The 16,961-nt window shown below is 36.6% G+C and overlaps 2 protein-coding genes across 2 annotated transcripts; both read right to left on the reverse strand.

Moving 5' to 3' along the window:
- Positions 1-8,409: 8,409 nt before the first annotated feature.
- On the reverse strand, positions 8,410-9,342 carry LOC123602659 (olfactory receptor 5W2-like). Its single transcript, XM_045487120.1, has one exon. It carries the CDS (start codon positions 9,340-9,342, stop codon positions 8,410-8,412), a length of 933 nt encoding a protein of 310 aa, XP_045343076.1.
- Positions 9,343-15,520: 6,178 nt separating this feature from the next.
- On the reverse strand, positions 15,521-16,465 carry LOC123602660 (olfactory receptor-like protein OLF1). The gene has a single exon (XM_045487121.1). It carries the CDS (start codon positions 16,463-16,465, stop codon positions 15,521-15,523), a length of 945 nt encoding a protein of 314 aa, XP_045343077.1.
- Between the last annotated feature and the right edge of the window lie 496 nt (positions 16,466-16,961).

The following is a 16,961-nucleotide window of genomic DNA, read 5'->3' on the forward strand; positions in this document are numbered from 1 at the left end:
TTTAGTTAAAAACCACTCGATCTGATAAAACAGCCAATACGTAGATCAATCAGCCTTTAGATGCTACAATATATAGCTGACATAAGGGAGAGAGATGGGTTAATCTGATTATAGGTTTATATACTCAAAATTAGTAGTAATCCAGTGACAACCCATTCTTCTTGAACAATTTATTTCAAACGATATTTTCTACTGTGCTGCTACTTATAAGTAAGAGCTCCATAAAAGTATGTGTTAAATGGCAAAAGAATATACAGGTGGAAACGCTTGAAGCACTTTATCAAAAATAAAACAAAATTCTCCATAGATATTTTTTCAGCATGATACTTTGTGAGAAGTCACAGCATCCTATAAATGCTCCTTTGAAAACCTGAGAATCTCCTTGGGCTTTACTTCCATTGTGAAATGTTTTCATACAAAGGCATTTTGCAATCACAGCTAAAAAATTGAAGACATTCACTGGTTTTAACTTCTACAATGGAAATGATTAATTAAGAGTGTCTTTGAGTCTTACATGGTCCTTCAAATATATGCTGTATATATGGTGTCTCAATAAGTGGATTCAGTGCTTTTATTTTCAGAAGCTAGAGCAGAGACAAATGAAATAGATAAATAGCAAGAAAGAATATGGTATGTGGTTTATGTATGAAACTGTTAGGATATTCTTTCTATGCTGATTAATGATTGGCAGGTATAGCCTTTTTATAGTCATTTCTGTCACTCTCTCTCACCCACACAGGGAGATAGATAGATGATAGAGAGATGATACATAGGTAGATATGTAGATAGATGATAGATATATACATATAGATAGATATAGATAGATATATAAATATCTCTCCCTCTTTTCCTCTCTCTCTCTCTCTTTATATATATATATATATATATATATATATATACATATATATATATATATATATATATATATATATATATCTGAATTCAAGTCAAAAATATTTTTTGGCCATATTTAACAGATGGGGGTTGCTTTTAAAACTTATAAATATGCATTAAATACATACAGCATCACCATAAAACCCTTATTCTGAGTTCCTGTCTTTATCATAAAAAGAATATGGATCTGTGTTTAACTGGAGAAAAGTCGACCTGAACAAAAATGACTGATAATGTATTATTTCTTTCTGAAACTAAGAAGAGAATATACCATTTTTGTTTGATAGCCCTTAGGACTTACATCTCTAAAGTCTGTCCTGATTCACTATGTGGTAACAATGTGTAGTTAATTAAGATTTGTCTCCACAATAAATGACACAATTTTGTTTACCAGAGGGGAACATTTTTATTTTTATGAAAAAAAATTAAATTTAATTTAAATTAAATTGAGGGAAAATTAAATTAAGGGAAAATTAAATATAAATAAGAAAACCACAGCAATATATTATTATCTAGAACTGAACTAGTGATATTTTTCTTAGATGCAAGAAGGACACACTGACTCTTTTTCTCCCCGAAAGAAGAGACTAAATGTCCCAGGTGAAAAGAGCCTTCCCTGTACCAGAAAGGACAGAGAAATCTTTATCACCAGAAAAAGTCAGAATAGAAAGGGCTGTATAAAGAAACCTTTATTACTTCCTTACTAATCTGCTCCCCGAAGCCCAAACTTCTTTGACTTTCCAGTTCTTCACGCTGTATTTTTCCTTTGTGTAGAATGTATAAAAGCTTCCTGCTTTGGTCACTGAGTCTTGTATTTCTATGAGCTCCGAGCATATGAAATTACACATTTTTCTCCTGTTAGTCTGTTTTGTGCCGATTTAATTATTAGACCGACCAGAGAACGTGGAAGAGAAGTAAGGAAAATTTTCCCTTCCATATTATATGCAATTTTTTATATCATAAATAACTTGAGATAAATGAAAGTGTGCATCCATAATTCATCAGATGCTGTGTTTCTATATGGAAATCCTTCAAAATGGACTTAAGGGAAGAAAGACCATTTTGTCATATATTACGTCTTTCACTACTATAAAATATCACATATTTAATATGCTATCTTATGTATTCTAACTGGTTATTAACAACCTTCTCATATGGATGCAGACATGGGCATCTGGAGTCTCACAGATACTAGGCTTTTCTGGATGCAATACCCTCGCTCTCGATAGATTCCTGATGACAGCATCATGAAATAAATCTCTCTCCAGAAATAATTCTCATGGCTAATCTCAGGGAATGCTAAAGTGTGTTTACCCTAAAGTCTCATTTGGAAATGAACAAAACTGGGGATGACAGATTTCCAGGATTCTAAGCAACTTCAAGTTCCTCTAAGTTGGTTCTCTAATGCAGCAGGATTCCAGCCTGTGTGATTGATGGCTGAAGGCAGCATATAAGGAGGGTCACCAGATGGAAGCGTGGTCTGTAATATATATTAAGCTGAACTCTTGAACATCGCTGACATTGGCGTGATGAGAAAGTAATGTGGAAGGTGGCTGCATTGCAGGATTCCAGAGAGTAAATACATAATAAGAAAATCAGTGGCCTCTGAATTTGTGCACTGTGGTAGCCGCAGGGGATGCTCTCTTTAGTGGCCATGTTCTGAGTGGCATTTTACAACATGCTAATCAAGACAGGACACTTAAATATCACAGCTTGCTATGCATTCATTGAATATCTACTGTTGATAAATGTCTCCAGATAATGTATAATAATCACGCACATCAGCTGTATTTTCTGAGCTTTAATGCAGTTCATTTAATTGCTCCTAAACCAGTAAATGCAAAACTTGAGGAGGAAAGAAACTAAGATGTGTTAGGCATATACTAGCTTATGTTCTTGAGTAGTCCGATACTTTCCTGTTTAATCAGAAACTTTATCTGGGACTTAGCAGGAGCACAGGATTTCTTCTGCTTTTTTTTTTTTCTCTTATTAGTGTATTGTTTTTGTTTCTTGCTTTCTATAAAGCTAGAACTCTCCACAATGAAATTAGTATACTTTTAAATTTGGGAAAAATGATTCTCAGTGACAATTTTTGATGCTTTCATATATTCCTTTGTCATTCTTTGTGTGATGGTCCCAGTACTAAGGTAACAAAAGTATTCGTGTGGGAGATACTGTTGAGGCAAGACTCAAACCATGTAACTAATTGCTACTAATTGCCCACCAGTTAAAATTAAGAAACAGATTCATTTTTGTTACCCAAGACATTTTCTGCCATTGTTTACTTCCTTGGTACTTATTCAGAGGATGTGGAATTGTCCTCAGTCCTTTCTTCTGATTCTTTTCGAATCAATTGTTTCCTCAGATGCTCCCCTGTGTAGAGGGATGTGAAAATCCCACAGGTTCCATTTTGTTCAACCAGGACCTAACTTTAGCCTCTAAAACAGGGTTTCTCCTCAAGACCATGTAAACGGACTTCCCTTCACTCTCCTCCTTCCCATGATTTAAATCTGAGCTTGTATAGCCACATTATTATTATAACTTAGGTACCCTAATGGATCTCGGTTTTCTTAAAAATGGAGTTATAAAGGGACACCTGGGTGGCTCAGTTGGTTAAGCATCGGACTCTTGATTTCGGCTCAGGTCACGATCTCCCCTGTCGTGAGTTCCAGCCCTGTGTTGGGCTCTGTGCTGCCAGTGTTGTGTCTGCTTAGGATTCTCTCTCTCCTTCTCTTTCTGCCTCTCTCTCTCTCTCAAAATAAATAAACTTAAAAACAACTAGTTAAATTGTTTTTAAAAGAATAGAGTTACAGGGACGCCTGGGTGGCTCAGTCAGTTCAGCGTCCCACTCAGCTCAAGTCATGATCTCACCGTTCATGGGTTTGAGCCCCACATCGGGCTCTGTGCTGACATCTCAGAGCCTGGATCCTGCTTCGGATTCTGTGCCTCCCTCTCTCTCTGCCCCTTCTCCCATTTTCTCTCTCTCTCTTTCTAATATAAAATAAAGCATACAAATTTAAAAAAAGAGAAAGAGTTATACATAACTGAAAAAATAATGTTTTTAGGAGAAATTCTATACATCAATTATAGGCAAGCGAGAAAAATTTATGAATAATTAAGGGTTTCTGGATCACCCTGGTGATACTCAAGCAGTAGGAGGTAGGCAACCATTTACCTAGAAGATCACCTTCTTCGGAAAATAGTTGTCTGTCCTGTCACATTGAGTATTATGACAAAGGGTTCCTGGCATGATGATGGTACCAAAGTAAACTGAGTTTCCTTGCTGCTCGAGGAAAGACTAGAAGTTCCTGCAGGTGGATAAAGGCGTTCTCCAAGCAAGTCAGAATTTTTAATAACGTGAGGGGAGCCTGGGTGGCTCAGTCAGTTAAACGTCTGACTTCGACTCAGGTCACGATCTCGCGGTCCGTGAGTTCGAGCCCCGCGTGGGGCTCTGGGCTGATGGCTGGAGCCTAGAGCCTGTTTCGGATTCTGTGTCTCCCTCTCTCTCTGCCCCTCCCCCATTCATGCTCTGTCTCTCTCTGTCTCAAAAATAAATAAACGTTAAAAAAATTAAAAAAAAAGAATTTTTAATAACGTGAAGAAAGTGTACTGAGATATTCTATGACATACGGGCACTACATCAATTTTACAAATATATTAAGAACACATCCTGTGTACAAGGAACTGTTAGGTTAAACAACCTAGGTTGTTAACCCAGGTTAAGCAACGATGAGGTTGCTTACCATACGGTAGAAAATATACTGTGTGTTTGGGAAATATATTTAGAGTATAATCTACTTATAGAAACTTTCTCAGGATGTATACTGCAGTTATTTTCAGAAACAAAAATTTCCTTCACTCCAAAGGAGAATGTTACTAGCGTCTGTAGAAATCGTCCGGAGAACCACCGCAAGGTGACGTCTAGCGAGCTAGGTTAGTTTTAAGTTCTTAAAGTATACACAGCTTTTACACGTTTTTTTACCTTGCTCATTTCGCGGAGCAGTATGTTTGTGAAATTTCTCCCTGTTGTTGCACATGGAAGCAGTGAGTTCACTTCCTGCTGTGTCGTTTTCCAGTGTGCTAACATGTCATGAAATAATTTATCTCCTCTAGAGCAACAGTCAAACTATAGCGCAAAGCATGTTTGGACATGAGACACTTCCCATTTATATATGGTCGAGGATTGTTTTGGCAATACACGGACAATCCTAAGGGACTGCGACTAAGAATTTATGGCCTGCAAACCCTAAAATATGCTGCATTTAACTCTTTAGGAAAAAATTTTGTTAACTCTTGTCCTGTTGTGTTGATCTAAGTTGTTTTCAGTTTGATGCTAATGATAATAATGCAATGAGGAATATTTGCACACATGTCTTGGGCAGACATACTCACTCATTTCACCTCAGCATAAATCTGGGAATAGAGTTTTTAGGTCATAAGACATTTATATGGCCAGCATGAGCAGACATAAGCATACGGTTTAGCAAAGTAAAATGCCAATTCTGCTTTCTACTGTCAGTGTGTAAGAGCTACGATTGTTCCATATCGTCATCAATAGTTGGCATTTCAATTGTTTACATATTTTGCTGTTCTATATGTGAATCAGAATATACTACATTTACATATTCATTTTTATTTTCTTGAATACCAATGAAGTTGGATATCCACTCTCTGAAGTGTCTAGGAAATTCTGAATTTGTGTAACTTGCTACTGAAAAGGGTCACACTGACAAGTACTTGACCCTCTGAAATTGGTATTATCTACCTGGCTTCAAATTTAGGGAGAGGTAACCCAAAATTAGTTGAGTCAGTCAATTCTATTTTTGGAATTCCATTTCTGGGGTGTAGAAGTTCCTATTTCTTCGTTCACACCCACTAGATCTGAAAAAACAGTTAATATGTAGATCAAATCAATCTTCAGATACTGGAAAATATGGTGGCTGTCCCAAGGGAGCAATGCTGGTTAATCAGATTGCATATTAAAATTCTCTAATTTTAAGTAGCAATCCACTCACACTCTCTTTTTTTGGACTTAAATATTTTAAGCAATGTTTTCTTCCATGCTGCTGCTCTTAATTTTAAAAGTGCCTGTGTTCATTGAGAAAATATGGTACAGATGAAAACCTTTCAAACCTTTTATTAATAAATAAATTTCTTCACAGTTTTTCTTTTCCAGCATGACACCCAGTGACAGGTCACAGGATTCCACAAATGCCCTCTGAAAAAGGAGAGGAATTGTTTCTTCCACTCTAAAACGTTTGCTCACAAAACTATTTAAAAGTAGCAGCTACAAAATCTAAGAAATTCAGTGGTTTTTAGCTTCAACAATTGTAATGGATAATTAAGAGTGTCTTTGGGTCTGATATGGTTCTTTAAATATAAGGATATTCCCATGCTATTTCAACAAGTTGTTTTAGTCATTAGAAATTAAAACAGAGAAAGTTCAAACAGACCAATATCAAGAACATACACACATAAATGCTCTTTGTTTCTAGTGTAACTAATATGTAGGTGTTTACAGACTCATTATCTTGGTATCCACAATCATTTTATGTACTTCCTTAAAAGTTATAGAAAACAAAACATAATATAATATAACATAATATAATATAATAATATAATATAATATATAACATAACAGTATAATAATAAATTGCATATATATATATATATATATATATATATATATAAATATATTCCGGCTACATACTTTACAGTTATATAATTGTGTTACTAATTTCTAATAAACATTCAAAAATGTTGCCTCGTGTTTTTAATTTATCATTTAATTGTTTTTTTTTTTTTTTTTTCCATTCTGTGTCCCATACAGTAAGCAGGTACTTTGGATAATACAAACAAAATGTTCAATTCTTTTTTTAAAATTTTTTAATGCTTATTTATTTTTGAGAGAGAGAGAGACAGTGTGAGTGGGAGAGGGACAGAGAGAGAGAGGGAGGCAGGGAATCTGAAGCAGTCTCCAGGCTCTGAGCTGTCAGCACAGACCCCAGAATGGGGCTTGAACTCATGAACCATGAGATCATGACCTGAGCCGAAGTCAGACACTTAACTGACTGAGCCTCCCAGGTACCACCCACGTGCCCCCAAAGTGTTCAATTCTTGACAAAGAATGCTCCCAACCACATATTAGAAGCAGTTATTTAGTAAACAGAATGATATTAAAACAGTGTTTAAGAGAGAGGTTTTACTATGTATTACAAAAAGAGACATTTATCCAGGACAGAGAAGAGAAAAGAAAGGAAGGAAATTTCCCTGGAGGATTGGTAGAGGAGCTGATTTTTGATAATTACAGCACAATGATGCCCAAAGCCGTTTCCGCTGTTCTTTATAACCTAACCGTTTTGATTCCTTTTCTTCTCCCCCACTTTCTTGGCTCAAATTGACATATAACATTGGGCATTTTTAAAAGGGTACAAGGTGGGTTTTGATATATGTCTACTTGGTGAAATCATCATTGCTATAACGTTAATAAACACATTCGTTGCCTTACATAGTTACCAATTTTATATCGTGATGAGAACGTTTAAGAACAAATTCTTAGCAAATTTCAATTACGCAATACAGTATTGTTAATTGTAGTCACCATACTGCACACTATGTCCCCCAAAACTTATTCAGCTTATAACAGAAAGTTTGTACTATCTGACCAACGTGTCCCCATTTTGCCCACTTCCCAAGCTCCTGGCAACCATTGTTCTACTCTCTGCTTTTATGAGTCCAGCTTTTTTAGATTCTACAAACAAGTGAGATCATATAATATTTATCTTTCTCTGTCTGACTTATTTCACTTGGCATAATGCCCTCAAGGTCCATCCATGTTTTGGCAACCACAACTTCTTTACTTTGAAAAGTCATGACTTGGCCACCTCAAGACCTCTCTGTCAGATACACTGCCTACTATCTTTACTTCTCCAGGATCCAACATGCATCTTTGGAGATCTTTTGAGACTCAATATCTCCAGCCAATGAAGCCTTTCTTTTATACTAGATTTACACATTTTCTGTGGATAAAGCCCCTTGTTTTTTACTTCATGATGAATTTGAAAGTTATGAATTATTTGGTGCTTAGTTAGGTAATGTTGGTTACCTTGAGTAGATTACAAGATTCGTTAGTATAGAAACTACTGGATATGCCATGGGATACAAAGCATTTAAATACCCAAGTTCACTTAGTAAGCACACACTCACTCTAAGTATAATAAATTAATGTTTGAATGAATGAAAGAATGAACAAATAAAAATCTGGCAAAATGAGAAAAGTGCGAAAAGTTTTCCACAAAGAAGGAGTACCGTATACAAAATCTAGATGCATAATAAAGTATGATATATATAAGGCACTGCAATATTATTGTGATAGGGCTTCAAAACAAACTCATTTTATTCAATTAAAGTTTTCGAGACAACTTTATTTCTCTTCTGTTATGCAATATAATTTTATATAAACTATAACCACAAAGTATGTGTGTGTGTGTGTGTGTGTGTGTGTGCATGTGATATTTAAAACCATCTTTTAATTTTTATTTTTTTCAGGGCCTCTTTCACATCTTTGTTCCTCAGGCTGTAAATCAGTGGGTTTAACATGGGAATCACAAGGGTGTAAAACAAGGAGGTCATTTTGTCTTGATCAAGAGAGTAGGAAGAACTTGGCCGGAAATACATGAAGAGAATGGTTCCCTGGAAAATTGCAACAGCAGTTAAGTGGGAGGTGCAGGTGGAAAAAGCTTTGAATCTCCCCTCAGCAGAGTGGACCTTCAGGACGGATAGGATTATATAACAATAAGAGATAAGGACTCCTAAAATGGTACTCAGTTCAATGAAGCCAAAAAATGTGAATAATGCCAACTCATTGATCTCTGTACTTGAGCAGGAAAGAAGGTAGAGTGGAGGTAGATCACAGAAGAAGTGATTAATCTCCTTTGATCCACAGAAACATAACCGGAATGTTAGTGTCGTGTGTATCAAAGCATCTGCCGTTGCCAGCACGTAAACCCCGGCCATGAGCAGGAAGCACACTCTGCTGGACATGTTGACCGTGTAGAGCAAGGGGTTGCTAATGGCCTTGTACCGATCAAAGGCCATCACCGCCAGCAGTAGGCACTCGGAATCAGCAAACGTACAGAAGACCAAGAATTGCAGAGCACAGCCAACGAAAGGGATTGATGTGTTTTTGGCTAGAAGGTCTACCAACGTTTTGGGCCCAATAGCTGTGGAATAACAGAGGTCACAGAAAGAGAGGTGGCTAAGGAAAAAGTACATTGGTGTGTTCAGCTGAGAATTCATTCTAATTAGAATAATCATTCCGAGGTTTGCAAAAAGATTAATGAGATAAATAACAAGAAACATTGTAAATAGTGTTGCTTTCATCCCAGGGTTATTGGTAATTCCCAAGAAAATGAAATCAGTCAAGGATGAACAATTTCCTCCATCCATTCTTCTATATCCTTGTCTAAACTTTTGAGAACATGACCAAGACGATGATAGATAACACATATAACTCTTCTGACAGCCACAAAATACCTGTAAGGCAGAACACAATTTCTTCCCTCAACTGTCTTTTATACTCATAAAATTACTTGGTCAATTCTTTAAAGAGGCATCGCTACCTCTATGGCAATAATAAAAATATCTACGATAGGTGGTTAAGCAACTTTGATATAAATCTAGATGTCATTTAGGGCACCTGGGTGGCTCAGCCGGTTAGGTGTCCAACTCTGGATTTCAGCTCAGTTTCTCACGGTTTGCGAGTTCATGCCCCACATTGTGAAGAGTACTGTCAGTGCAGAGTCGGCTTGGGCTTCTCTCTCTCTTTCTCTGCCCCTCCCCCTGCTGTCTCCCTCTCTCTCTCTCTCTCTCTCTCAAAATAATCAAGTAAATAAATAAATAAACTGTATAAATACAGATGTCATTTATGAGGGATGCAACTTTCAACAAGCTCTTTAATTCCTCCAAATATCACCTTCCTTTTATCAAGGATGATATTTGGGTGAATTGATATCTCGTATATCTTCAAAATAACCTGAAGAAGCACCAATGTTAGGCCATAAGATGGAGGACTAAGCCTTTTCTCTGCTTGAAAGTATTCCATGGACACACACACAAAATGAGGATAACTATTCTATTCTTTAAAAAAAACATGATCGGCTTAAAAGATTTTTTTATATTAGTTTTCAGAAACAATGAGCATATCACACACTAAGAACAATGAAAATAATTATATTCCTGATCCGGGGGTGAGTTGTCTTCAGTGTTTGCTAGGACAAGGAGTAAGAATTATTGACTTTTTTCAGGAAATGTATTATTGGTTTGCCAACATACTCATTACCGGTTTGTGGAGTGGTCTGATGCAAAGGAGGAGTCTTTAACCAAAGAAAAGGGCAAAAAAAAAAAAAAAAAAAAAAAAAAAAAAGAAAGAAGTTAACACATACATTTGCATGTCTTTGGATTTTGAATGGACTTTTATATTAAAAAACGAAAGTAAGATGAAGAATGATAAACGCTTCTGAGTGATACAGGTTCTCTTCCTTGTGTGTGTATTTATGTGTGTGTCACGTATTTGCATGTGTATATATGTCTCTCTCGTACATAAGAATAGAAAGTGGACAATGGACTTGCTCTTTAGACTGAAGTAAATATGGCATGTGGTTCACATGGAGATGCGTTTGTGTATGTTGTTATTTGTAAAGTGGTGCCTACATTATTTTTAAGTAAAACCAAAAAAAAAAAAAACCTGCTTAAATTCATGTATATACTTACCCAGCAATAAAAGTAATAGAAGCTTTCCTGTCAACCAACATCCAAGTAAAATAATTAAAAAGTTATATTGTGAATACTAAGCTCAGACATGTTCAGTTTTGAAAAGAAAATATTTTTGTCCATTAAACTGCAGAGTTTATTTCATTGAGTAAGCAGGCAAAAAGATGCTTTTTAAAAAAAACAAACAAACTTTTTTTCTTAAAAATTTAAGTTTTTAACCCTATATTCTTTAAATTACAACCTAAAAGCCTACCTGAGATGAGCAGGTCTTTGGTGGTTGAACAATAGGCAGCGGGCATTTTATTTTAGCAGGTGCATTTGGGACTTAAATCTGTAGCTACTGCCCTTAGGCTTTGATGTTAGGCAAACATATCATTAATTATATTCCTGGTTCTGTATATTCCCTCTGTGAATTCGGAAACAACTGTAGCAAAGGCTGAACTTTAATGCTTCACTACTGTTACCAAATTGATCTCTGCCGGGAAGAAAACGCCAAATTACTTTTATAGTATGCTTCAGCTTCTCAGAATTTGCATCATTTTTCTCCAGTCAAAGAGGAAATCTAATAAAACCCAAGTAAACCCCTCCTTAATCATTTCTAGCTCCTTTTGATTGTTCATTTTGTTTCTTCCGTATTTGAAATATTCTTCTTCCCACTGTATTGAGGCATATTAGCATAATTTGATAACATTTTCTTTTTATTGAAATATAATTGATCGTTGTAAAATTCACCCTTTCAAAGAATGCAGTTCTTTGGTTTTTAACATGTTTTCAAGGCTGTTCAGCCATCACCAGTATCTAACGCCAGACCTGTGAGAAACCCATACATGTTCATTGCCACAGCCCTTGCCCTCTCTCCCAGCAATCAGAACACTAATGCACTTTCTACTCTGCCCACTCCGGACATCTCAAATAAACAACATCAGTTGTGTTGTGCCGAAATGGGCTTCTTTCCTCCAGCCTAACGTTTTTAAGGATCATCCATGTTGGTGCATGGTTCAGAATTTTGTTTCATTTTATGACTGAATAATACTTCACTGTCTGGATATAATACATCGGTTGATTCATTCATAAGTTGGATGGACATTTTGGGTTGTTTCCGCATTTTGGCTATTGCGAATAACGATGCTAAAAATATTCTTGTCCATGGTACTTGGCTTGTCGGGCTGCTTTCCTCAGGGAACCTGGTCTTCTTCCCATCCCCTGACCACATGCAAGTCACCATTTCATTGACTTTAGGACTCCATCACATTCTCTACACTTAGTACATTCTTTACTAAATTCTGTTCCTTTTATTCATATGAAAATTCATCTACTACATTTGAGACTTCAGGAATAAGACCAGTGTTTGTATTTGTGTTCTAAACTATCTAGTATAGGGATTTGCAAAAGTCATGGCTTTCTAAATATTTATTGTTGGGTGTTTCTGGCTATTTAAAATGGAAGGTGAAGTGAAAATATTAGTAATATACTAGATTTGGGTTTGGGTATTTTTTTCTATTAATATACCTGCTATGTACAAGGATAATGCATCTAAGGAAATTCACATAGATGCTGATAATTCTAAAAAATCAGAGAAAAAGATGTAGCCCTTCTCTTATTATTTCTAATGGTCCATTAACAAAAACTTTGCTTCCCTCCCTTGTAATTTTAGGGTCTTTGGTCTTTGTTTAAAAAGAAAAAAAGTAATTCTTCCAACAGGTAACACAAATTAGTTCCAGTGAACCAAATGCCAAGACAGCTATCTGGTCACTTAAGACCCTCATGCTCCTTAGTGAACAGGCAAAAGGGGTTTCTCTACCAGTTGGGGTGATTGTTCCTGAATATAAAGGGAACATGTGATGTTTACTATAGAGCTAAGGTAGCAGGGAGTGTTCCTGGAATGCATGAGAACCTCCGGGGCACCTTTTAGAATGCTCAAATCCATTATTAGAATGTTGATAGAAAACCATAACCGTCCCAAATAGAACTAGCAATGATATCTATACTTGAGGGATATAGGTTTGGGCCACTTTACAAGGCAAGAAAGCAAGACAACGGGGTGCTTGTTGAAGTTAAGGGGAATTCGGAGGAGGTTGCAGAGAAAAGGAAATTCTATGTTTGAACAATGATCACGTGGCCAGTAATGAAAGCAACACCGTAGGAGTTATGATTGTGTTTTCCTTTTGTTTCGAGGTAAATATGTTAACTAATATTCCCACCTCACCTATTCCCCTACTTCCTTCCATAAGATAGCGTGAGAAGGTTTAGACTTCTATCTCAAAATTTTCACAAGTTATAGGCTGTCAAAGGTGTGTGACTTAGCTAGAAGAACCCTAGGTCACCCCCGTAAGGATAAAATGGCACATGAAACTTTGTGTAGCCTCTTTTTTCTTTCAGTTGTATAAGTGAATCTGTTAAAAGCAAGCATGTGTTTGCTGTTGTCTTATTTGAAAGCTGAATGTGATTATAAGAAAGTCCCTGAATGGCATGCTGAAAAGGAGTGGATTATTTGGGATCTTGCCGTCAGTGTATCTATAGATGCATTTTCTAAATTGTTTCAATGCTGTTTCAGGTTGGAATTGGTACAAAATAGGAATTTACATGAGGGTTGGGCATAAATCTCCTGTTTCCATAATGTTTACAGTGTTCTGTTTTTATTACTGAAATGATGATTAAGCAGCTTCAGTAATAGCACAAGGACCACATAGACTTCAGCAAAAACCACAGAGGAAGGCTTAGCTAAATGGGTTGCCATGGAAAGTTTGACCATTCCGGGCCTGAAATATAAATTCAGGCCTTGCTGACTATCATACAGTCTTGGGGATTTAGCAGGTGGCCTATGGGTAATGAAATACTGTATGTTACCAGTAGGAAAACCAGTGTAGGCCATCTAGAAAGCTCAGCAATTAACAGCAGCTCTGGGGACCTTGAAAACATACTGATACCCTGTATTTTTAGTTATTCCTTTACTTGGAAATTTTCTCATAAGTGGCATAATGTTTGGTGATATAACTGTTGAGCACCAAAACATAGTGATGTAGGAAAAATAAGATTTTCACAGGCATCTGGATATGTAATATTGCGCTGTAGATATATTACTAATAGATACTTGCATATGTTTGTTTTAAGTAAGCTCTATGTCCAGCATGGAACCCAACGTGGGACCCGAGATCCTCACGACCCTGAGATCAAGACCTGAGCTAAGATCAAGAGTCAGACACGTAACTGACTGAGTCACCCAGGTGCCCCAGATATTTGCATATGTTAAGTGTTTAGTGAACATGAAAAGCCATTGAGATATACTTATCTAATACTGCTTTTTGTGATTCTCTATAGCCTTGGCCAAGTAATCCTTGGCTAAGGAAATATAAACTTAATATTAGAGTATGGTGGTGGGTATGTAGCTGTGAGTGACTGTGCTCTCTTTTTAGCAAATAAAACAACAGACATGCTCAAGAGAAGCATTGTTGGTCAGAAATCTAAAGAAACGATTCTTAGAGGAATTTAAAACTGAGAATGATTTGGGCTGGATCTTGTGGACTTTCACAACAAAGAATACATGGGTTTAAATGTACTTATAAACTTTAATACTTCTGAGTCAAAGCTTATAAATATTTATTATGTAGAGAAAAAATAATAAAAATAACATACAGAAAAAAAAACACATCAGCTACTGAAATACATTTTGCATGATACATGCCTCCAATTTCAGCCTTCAAACATCCCACCAGGGCATATGGGTTGATCTCCCAAGAGGATACAGGTGATATATATTGGAGAGCCAATCCTGTTTTTGAGAAGACAAAGATGTTCCTTCCATACCTCTAGTAATACTTTGGTGTATAAAAAAGAAAAATATAGGAAGACAAAAAGTTTGCCTTGCAGTTAACCTATATTCTTCAAAGTGCTACTTAGAAAAAATTTTCAAATTGCTTTGGAGTAGAATGGGGGTAGATTAGGAGCGTATTATTGAACTGAACTTAAGAAAGTGTACTTGATTTTGTATTAATGCTTCTATGACATCCCTGCCTCTCACCATCTCATCATACAGTGTACATTTGAATTAATGTTAGCTATAATACAAATATTTATAATTAACACCTGTCAAGTACTTAAAAATTACAGGTGTTATTCACAGCATTTGCTCAGTTATTCATCCAACAATCACTGACATGCATAATTTATTCTCCCCATTTTTCAGATAAGTTAACAGGCACAGAAAATGAATGAACTTGGGGGCACCTGGGTGGCTCAGTTGGTTAGGCCCCCTGCTCTTGACTTCGGCTGAGGTCATGATCTCATGGTTGGTGAGTTTGAGCCCCACATCAGGCTTTGCACTGGCAGCACAAACCTTCTTGGGGTCTCTCTCTCTCTCTCCCTCTCTCTCTCTCTGCCCTTTCCCTACTCAGACTTTCTCTGTCTCTCTCAAAATAAATAAATAAACTTGAAAAAAAAGAAAATGAAGTAACTTGTTCAAAATGCCTCTCACTAGCCAAGTACAGAGCTTCCATACGAACCAATAGAATCTGGCCTCCTTCTTCATCCAGTAATCTATCATATAAATGAGATATATTACAGACACACATGTGCGCACACTCACTTTTCTTAGGTATTTACTATATACCTTAAGACAGCCTGATAAAACACACTTTAGTATTAACTCCAAGCTAGCGATCATCGAACAGTAGTCTCTTCTTTAGCAGAAATTTTGAAAGTTCTAAATGTTTTCTTACATAGTGGGTTATGACTTGAATTTGGCTGTATGAAAAACAAATGTTTGATAAATATCCCTTGTGTATCTGCTGATATGTGTGGCAGGTTCCCAGTCAGAGTTTGTAATTGGGGATTTAGGTGAATCTCCGAACTTTATAGCTCACGAGGCATCTACCTTTAATCGTACAGCTCTCTTAGCGGCATCTTTGACATCTTTATTTCTCAAACTATAAATCAATGGATTCAGCACTGGGATGATGATGGTGTAGAACACGGAGATAATTTTATCAGTATTAGGAGAATATAGATAGCTGGGCCGTGAGTAAATGAAGAGGAGAGTCCCCTGATAGATGGCCACTGAAGTCAGGTGAGAGGCACATGTGGAAAAGGTTTTCTTCCTCCCACTGGAAGAACGGATCTTTAAGACTGAGCGAAGGATGAAAAAGTAGGAGATGATGATGATGATGAAACAGATAATTTCCACTGAGCTGCCATATGTAGAGAGAAGCCACTCATTAACTGATGTGTCTGTGCAGGATAACTTAAGCAGTGGGGGGAGGTCACAGAAAAAATGATTAATGACATTTTTATCACAGTATTTCAGAATAAATGCAAAGGACGTATGAACCAGGGAACTCAGGTTGCCTCCAATGTAGGACAAGACAATCAACCATATACAGATGTCCCGAGACATCACAACCATATACAGTAAAGGGTTACAGATGGCGACATAGCGATCGTATGCCATGGCAGCCAAGATAAAGGATTCTGTATCGGCAAAGGCACAGAAAAAATAAAACTGGAGGGCACAGCCATAATAAGAGATAGATTTGTTCTCTGAGAGGAAATTGATGAGCATTTTGGGAACAATGACTGAGGAGTAACAGAGGTCTGCAAAGGATAAGTTGCTAAGGAAAAAATACATGGGGGTTTGAAGGTGAGAATCAGTCCTGATTAATATCATCAGTCCAATGTTCCCTGTTAAAATCATACCATACAGTGTCAGAAACATGAGGAATAGGGCAATCTGCAGTTCAGGGCGGGTCGGAAACCCTAAAAGAATAAACTCAGTCACCAAAGTGTAGTTTCCATCTATCAATTCCATATTCTGTGTTGTTTTCTTTCTACAGGAATTCGAACGTGCTAAAATGGTATATCGATGGAAAGAGAAAAACAGATAAAATTACAAGGTTATTTTATTGTTTCCGTGAACAAAGAAACAAACAAGCAAATAAAGAACCAAACGCAAACTCCTTTTCAAAAATAAACTCTGAGAAATAGATTTCAGGATTTAGTAGCTATCAGATTCCATGGTTGCTAGTTTTATCTTATTTGCTTGATTATTGATGAGTTCTTCCATTGGATAGTTGGCTTCTGCATGCAAGGATCTGGTTTTGCTTACCTTTTTTGTACTCAAGGATAGCACAATAGCTGGTGTAGAGGATTAAGGAAGTAATGGATTAATGGACTAATGATGATATGAAGAGAAGAAAAATATCCATATTCTTAAACATCAATTTGACTTTAGAGTCTGCCTTACAATGATAACTGTAGACCAATTTGCTTTTTCTGTCCAGGATTTAATAGACAGGGGGCATGCT

Source organism: Leopardus geoffroyi, chromosome D1 (assembly GCF_018350155.1).
Source record: "Leopardus geoffroyi isolate Oge1 chromosome D1, O.geoffroyi_Oge1_pat1.0, whole genome shotgun sequence".
NCBI classification, from domain to species: domain Eukaryota; kingdom Metazoa; phylum Chordata; class Mammalia; order Carnivora; family Felidae; genus Leopardus; species Leopardus geoffroyi.